The 7,600-nt window shown below is 35.5% G+C and overlaps 2 protein-coding genes and 1 non-coding gene across 3 annotated transcripts; all 3 read right to left on the bottom strand.

Annotated features, from left to right (window-relative positions):
• Window positions 1-1,807: 1,807 nt before the first annotated feature.
• Window positions 1,808-2,716, bottom strand: LOC129909372 (uncharacterized). Its single transcript, XM_055986484.1, has one exon. It carries the CDS (start codon window positions 2,714-2,716, stop codon window positions 1,808-1,810), a length of 909 nt encoding a protein of 302 aa, XP_055842459.1.
• A 4-nt stretch (window positions 2,717-2,720) lies between these two features.
• On the bottom strand, window positions 2,721-3,923 carry LOC129909281 (uncharacterized). Its single transcript, XM_055986395.1, has one exon. It carries the CDS (start codon window positions 3,921-3,923, stop codon window positions 2,721-2,723), a length of 1,203 nt encoding a protein of 400 aa, XP_055842370.1.
• A 3,211-nt stretch (window positions 3,924-7,134) lies between these two features.
• Trnat-ugu (transfer RNA threonine (anticodon UGU)) lies at window positions 7,135-7,206 on the bottom strand. Its single transcript has one exon. It is a non-coding gene; the product is annotated as a tRNA-Thr (tRNA).
• Window positions 7,207-7,600: the final 394 nt, after the last annotated feature.

The following is a 7,600-nucleotide window of genomic DNA, read 5'->3' as shown; positions in this document are numbered from 1 at the left end:
GCCTTCTTAACCCGCTCTTCTATATTTAGCTTCCAGCTCAGTTTAGTGTCCAAAATTACACCTAAATATTTTGCGCTAGAAGAAAGTGATAAGATTTGGCCGTTGAGCTGAGGTAGAGGGAAGACAGGGATTTTGGTTTTAGTTGTAAAAAGCATCAGTTCCGTTTTACTTTGATTAACTCCTAGGCCACAGCTTGTAGCCCAGTTGCTAACTTTTCTCAAAGCCGTGTCAGTGATCTCGCTGATCACGGGTAAAAATTTTCCTGATACAAGTACAACCAGATCATCCGCATATGCCACTGTCTTCACTCCACTTCTCTCAAGCTTCACGAGGATATTATTCATAACAAGGAGCCATAGAAGGGGGGAGAGAACGCCACCCTGAGGCGTACCCCTGTTGACACATTTAAAACAGTTTGAATTTCCTAAACTTGCTTGAATTCTTCTCTCTTTTAGCATTGAAATAATCCAACTTCTGATGTAGTCTTCTACTTCAAAAGTCACTAGGGCCTCGAGAATAGATTCGGTTAGGACATTGTTAAAAGCTCCCTCTACATCTAAGAAGGTAGCTAGGGTATATTCTTTAAAGTGGATCGAGTTCTCAATTGTTCTAACAACTTCATGGAGGGCTGTTTCCGTAGATTTGCCCCTCATATAAGCGTGCTGCGAACTAGCTAAGGGACATCTTTTGAAAATGTCTCTAATATGAGTTTCCAAGATTCTTTCTAAGGTTTTAAGTAAAAAAGATGTTAAACTTATTGGCCGGAAATCCTTCGCGGATTCATGTCCTCTTTTGCCCACTTTTGGTATGAAAACCACGCTAACTTGTCTCCAAGACTTTGGCACATGATTAAGAAGAAGGCAGCCTTTAAAGATTTTTTCAAGCCATGGAACTGCTATCTCTTGCTGATTTTGCAGCATAATAGGCAGAATACCATCAGGGCCTGGGGATTTATACGGAGAGAAAGTATTAATAGCCCAAGCTATATTTTCTCTTGTTATCAAGGAGTTTACTCGCTCTGTCGTAACTGATAGCAAGGTGGGATTTATGTTCACTTCAGAGGTGTTATCTACACACCCCGGAAAGTGAGTAGTCATTAGTAATTCCAAGGATTCAGCTGGGGATATTGTCCAGGATCCGTCAGGCTTTTTAAGAAACGAGGGGTTAGAATGTTCTTTCGATAAAACCTTGCTTAACCTGGCGGAATCCTTAATATCTTCTATGGAATGACAGTATTCCTCCCAGCTTTCTTTTTTGGCTAAAGCTATAGTGCGCTTATAGACTTTTAAGCAATCTTTATAGGGTTGATAAAATTTGTATTTGTGGCAGATGTTGAAGATTGTTCTAGTCATCTTCCTCAGATAAGACAAGTCTTCATTCCACCAAGGAGGAAATGTTTTGCTCACAGATAAAAATAGACCACATAAAATAGAACAAAAACAATAAGATTTCTCTATGGTTTTCATCCAAGAAGGAAACCTTATTAAAACAATCGGGTTTTCCTTATTGTTTTAAAATCTGCAAAAAAATAAAAAAAAAGATGACCAGGCTGGGAATCGAACTGGAGACTTCAAATCTTTAGTCGCCCACTTACCACCTGAACCAACCTGCCATGAAAATATTGATCGCGATTTTTGTTCTACTGCTAAGTTGCAAAAAAAATCAACTTTTCAGTCAAATTTTAATAAGATTTTCTCTATAAAAATAATAAGAAATCTCCTTAAAAAAACCTTATTAATCGTTGATTTTAATAAGATTTCCTTATGAAATGTATGGACGGTAAAACAATATGGCAATCTGTTAGTTTTTAGCGGGTCATATTTTTCTCTGTGCTGCTATGTCTCACCGGACACGAGACTTTAAAGGCAGTGATCATCGATCTTTCAAAGGTTATAACCTTTGATTCAAGATCTTCAACCGTATCTGTGCTCAGATTGGGTATACTGCGTATTTTTGCACTAAAAACTTGACCGAAATTCTTCCAGTCAATTCTTTTGGGATTTCTGTAAGGGGGTGGGGTTTTAGTTTCAAATTTGAGTTGGAAGAGAATCCAACTATGATCTGAAAAGGATTTTAAAGGGGATACTCTCCAGTTTTCTACCTGCAGATTGGAGTAGTTGTTTATAAAGGTGATGTCTAGTACATCCTCCCATCCTTCATAATTTCCCGAACTCGGGAAAATGAAGGTTGGAGTAGTACCTCTATTGCAGAGAGAAAGGTTATTTTCAATGATATAATCAAATAAAGACTCACCTCGTTCATTGATCTCAGAACTACCCCACAGAGTATGACGTGCATTTGCGTCACACCCGATGAGTAGGCTTGTCTTCATGGTATTGGCTTGTATTGTCAGCCTGCGTACTTCCTCCGGCGGTGACTGCTGGTCGTGTGCCATGTACGCAGAAGCCAAGAGTAAACCCTCAGTATTTGAACCCTCCAATTTGACAACGGTCAAATCAGAGGTGCTAAGATTGGGACACAAAAAAGCTTTTAAGTGTTTTTTAGCTAAAATACAAGTTCTTGGCTTACCTTGGTTCGAACTGACGGGCTTATAGAAAAGGTCGTATTGGCTGTCTTGAAGGCCCCTCACTCGGAGGCCATTAACCCAGGGCTCTTGAATAATGCCCACATCATAGTTTTCCTCCCTCAGGAAAACTCTCAGGTTATCTGAAGCACATTTAGAGTGCTTCAGATTAACCTGAATGACGCGCAGCATGTTTTCAATTCGGAATAGATTCTACACAGTCAGTTACCAGCTCCTTGCCGGAGGACCCTGCCTCTGTGGGGACACCGTCATCCTCGACAGTATCCTCAACTAGGTTAGGGTCCGTTTCCTGACTCTGTAGAATCTTTATCTTGGCATTCCTAATGCCAAAACGTAGCTTGAAATCGGCTTTTTCGAGAGCCCCACGACTGACCTCGCAGATCCTCAGAAGGTAAGACGCGCTGTTCTTCTGCGGCTCTTCAGCCTTAATGACTACCCAGTCATGCATAGGAATCAGCGGGTTTAACTTCTGGAGACTGCGGATCAGCTCCGGTCCGCTTGGCTTGATGCTCATGAGGGGCAGCCAAATACGAGCAAGTGGTTGTCTTGGAATTTCCTTAGCTGGGATAAGCTTGAGCTTCAAGCCATCCCATTTGTTGCTGACCTCAGCTACACTTTTACTAAGGAAATCCCTAGAGAACACATCCTCGCACTTGATTACCCTGTATCCCCTAAGCATCTCACCAGAGTCGAAACTCGGGTAGGGTCCCTCAGTTGCAGATAGGGTATATAGAAAGACCATCTCAGAAAGCTTAGCCTCGATGGAGTTCCACACCGACATCAGAGCTCTGTTGTCAGTGGAGAGCTCATCTACAACCGCCACTTGAAGATCGTCTCTGACAATCTCACTAAAAGTGCGCGATTGCGCCGCTCCCTGAGATGGTGCTTTCTTGTTGGTGCCGTTTGCTTTAGATTTTTTCTGAGGAGGATTAGCTTCCTCAGGTGATCTAATTCTCTTAACGGACTTTTTTGGTTCAATGAGAAGATTATTGTACTCCTCAACAATCTTCCCATATTTGATCTTATCAGCAGCATCGTTTTCGTGCGGAGTTCCAGCTTCCTCATTTAAAGCAATCTTGCTTAGAATGAAGGATGCCCTATGGAAATCCGCTCTCCGATGCGAACTTGCTGATCTTCTCTTACGCCGGGTAGCATGGCTTTGGCTGGCTCTGCTACCCGAAGGATTTATTTGGTTTATTGCGGGTCGAAGTACAGGGGTACCGCTGGTTCCGCCTGTACTTCCAGTTTTTGAAGGTTGCTCAGAGATGCTAGTGCCTCTAACATCATCTGAACACCCTCCGATTGTTTCCTGGCTCGAGGCCAGAAGCTCATCTTCCAACTCGGAAGTCGTATAGTCTGTCTTGTCTTTTTTGTCCATTTTTAAATTTGAAATAATAAATTAAAGTCCCACGAGTAGGTCGGAAAGGAAAGGTCAACCCCGGCAGAGCCGATTACCGGGGCAAGGCAAAAATTATGACGGATCCTGCCAAGGCATCCGAAAGAGCTCGTTCACGACTGGTTTATCCCCCAGCCTTCCATTTCCTGGGCACGGATTATGTGCACGCTCACCCCACCACTGAAAATTAGGAACCTTGTATCGATGGTAAAATTACATTTCTGATTATTTAACTATTGAGGAGTTAAGAACAATACAGCTATGCAACCTGACCTTAGCTGATCACCATCTTGCCAAAAACGCACAAGATAAAACTGTGGTGATCATTACCGCCCGGCACCCACTAGGAGGGTTTGATACACGGATTTTTGCCGGACTCTGGAAAAAGTTATACCTGTTTTTCATCTGTCAACTCATATTATTATAACAGTTGCAAACTTACTGCCGAAAAACCCTTAAAAGTTATGGTAGATGAACCAAATTTTGCATGAAGATTTTAGAATCCATCATTATTAAAAATCAAAACAATCCATTACAAAAAATATATATACCTACGAAATAATGGTATTTTTTGATCGAGGGGCAAATTTTAGGATATGCGTTAAAGAAGATTCTTGTTCATCTTAGGAATAAGTGCTAATAGGCTAATTTTTTCATTTTAATCTTTGTTTGGATATTCTTTAACTACCCTCAAAAATTTAAAAAAATCTCATGTCCGCAAGTCCTAATTTTCTTGGTTTGAAAATAAGGTGCAGATTTTAAAAAATTAATAAGAAAAGTTTAAATTTTTATATGTATACCAACATAAGCGACATGATTTAAAGGTATTTTTTAACACTTATTCCAACAAAACTCACAAACAAGTCAACCTGACCATCCCTGAAAAGTAATGCACCTAATTCATGTTGATCTGACACAAATATCTGAAGTGTAGTTTTTCAATTTTTTTAAATCTGCACCTTATTTTCAAACCAAGAAAATTAGGACTTGCGGACATGAGATTTTTTTAAATTTTTGAGGGTAGTTAAAGAATATCCAAACAAAGATTAAAATGAAAAAATTAGCCTATTAGCACGTATTCCTAAGATGAACAAGAATCTTCTTCAGTGCATATCCTAAAATTTGCCCCTCGATCAAAAAATACCATTATTTCGTAGGTATATATATTTTTTGTAATGGATTGTTTTGATTTTTAATAATGATGGATTATAAGGTGCAGATTTTAAAAAATTAATAAGAAAAGTTTAAATTTTTATATGTATACCAACATAAGCGACATGATTTAAAGGTATTTTTTAACACTTATTCCAACAAAACTCACAAACAAGTCAACCTGACCATCCCTGAAAAGTAATGCACCTAATTCATGTTGATCTGACACAAATATCTGAAGTGTAGTTTTTCAATTTTTTTAAATCTGCACCTTATTTTCAAACCAAGAAAATTAGGACTTGCGGACATGAGATTTTTTAAAATTTTTGAGGGTAGTTAAAGAATATCCAAACAAAGATTAAAATGAAAAAATTAGCCTATTAGCACTTATTCCTAAGATGAACAAGAATCTTCTTCAGTGCATATCCTAAAATTTGCCCCTCGATCAAAAAATACCATTATTTCGTAGGTATATATATTTTTTGTAATGGATTGTTTTGATTTTTAATAATGATGGATTCTAAAATCTTCATGCAAAATTTGGTTCATCTACCATAACTTTTAAGGGTTTTTCGGCAGTAAGTTTGCAACTGTTATAATAATATGAGTTGACAGATGAAAAACAGGTTTTACTTTTTCCAGAGACGTCAAATTGTCTTGATTTTAGATTTTTTGGAATCAGCATTAAAAAATACCTTAAAATCATGTATCATATGTGTATATAATACCGTAGCCTATTTTTGCTAATTTTGAAAATCTCCATTTCACGATTTGACCATGAAATCGCGACAAGCGGACATGGGATTTTTCTAGACTTTTGAGATATGTTATAGAATGGCAAAAGGAAGATATTGAGCAAAAAAAATTTCTACTAACATTAATTCCGAGGTTAAACCCTTATTTGACTGGATTATAAAAAGTATTTCATTTTCGAAGAACTTTTTTTAATAAAAGTTTTGAAAAAAAAATTAACTTATTTTTTTTTAATGTTCAACATCAACACAAAAAAATTATTTTTTATTCATTTAATAACTCTTACTGTTGAAAGTTAAAAGCAAAAATTTAAAGTTCTTATTTACCAAAATCTTTGAGAAAATTAATTATTTTTTCAGTTTTTATTAAAAAAAAAACCCATTGAAATTGAAGTAATTTTTAATTAAGTGTGATATATATTACCTTTTCTGCTTCGGAATTCAACTGATAGTATTTATTCACATTTTTTTTAGAAAAAGTTTGGAAAAAAGTCATTTTAAATTTTTTTATTAACATTTTTTTTTTTTTAATTCTGAGTTTGAGGACCATTTTTTCAAAAAATCTTAATTATATTTAGTAGATTTAAATTTAAGAGATAAGAATGAGCTTCTGGCTTTTTAGAAATGTATTTTAAAATATTGTAGGTGTTGCCGTTGTTTTCAAAATATTTTTTTTGTGTTTGAAGTCAGAATGTTAGAAAATTGCATTTATCACTTTGTCTTTGTCCCTTTGCATTTGTCCCTTACTACTTTATATTTTTTTTTCCTTAAATTCCCTAGAGAATCTTTTGCCATCATTTGTTTTATGAAATTTAAGCAAAAAAAAATGGTTTTGTTGAAAAAAAAATTTAATTTTAATTTGAAAAAACAATACGGCAACATCGGCAATTTTTAATCTATAGACTTTAAAGTATTTTTAATTACCTACGTTTGAAAAAAAAATCGTTAAAATCAGAGCTGTTCCGCCGGGTTCCCTAATAATTTGCTTTAGTTACTCTACTATTAACAATAAAAAATAAATGGCGTTTTAATTGAATTTAAAAAAAGCTATACAACTAAAGAATATAAAAAATTATAATAAAAATAATTGGTAATAAATTATTTTTTTTTAACATAATTTAATATATACATTTTAAAAAAAAATAATTATAAACTTTTTTTAACTTTTAGGAAAAATACTTTCGATGTGAAATTAATACGTCATTTTGTTCTTCCCTAAAAAAGATTAAAAACATTAAGTAGTATGTAATACTTTTCCAAAACAAAAGTGTATCTTTTAAAAGAAAACTTGCCTCCTGTGAGGATTGAACTCACGACCCCTGGTTTACAAGACCAGTGCTCTGCCACTGAGCTAAAGAGGCTCTTATATTAATTCTTCATCAGATACCAGCAGAGGGCGTTAAGGCGAGGGTTGTTATATTACATATCTGGTGCAAGGAACTATAACTTTACACTAACTTCGATTTTTTTTAAAGCATTAAATTAAATTGCTTTTTTTCAAATTTAAGCTTTAAAGATTTTGAAGCATTACATTTTGAATGCAATGTTTTAAGGTTCAAAATAATTAATAAGTAAGTTGATTCCTCCCCATTTCCAATTTTAATATGCCTTCAGAAATTAATTCTAGCATGTTTTGACTTTGTTGATTGTACATCTCAAGTAGCTAGGTACATTATTTTGTTTAAGAACGCAAAACTTGCTTTATAAAAGGTATCCTTTGTTCAAGAACTAGGTATACCTTCACGATAAATTGAA

The sequence above is a fragment of the Episyrphus balteatus genome, chromosome 1 (genome assembly GCF_945859705.1).
Source record: "Episyrphus balteatus chromosome 1, idEpiBalt1.1, whole genome shotgun sequence".
Classification (NCBI taxonomy): domain Eukaryota; kingdom Metazoa; phylum Arthropoda; class Insecta; order Diptera; family Syrphidae; genus Episyrphus; species Episyrphus balteatus.
Note: the sequence above shows the minus strand (reverse complement) of the source record. Positions and strands in the feature narration are given on the sequence as shown.

What these genes read in the sequence shown, in the direction of transcription:
- LOC129909372 (XM_055986484.1), bottom strand. Translation starts at nt 2,716, where the DNA reads ATGCTGCGCGTCATTCAGGTTAATCTGAAGCACTCTAAATGTGCTTCA.
- LOC129909281 (XM_055986395.1), bottom strand. Translation starts at nt 3,923, where the DNA reads ATGGACAAAAAAGACAAGACAGACTATACGACTTCCGAGTTGGAAGAT.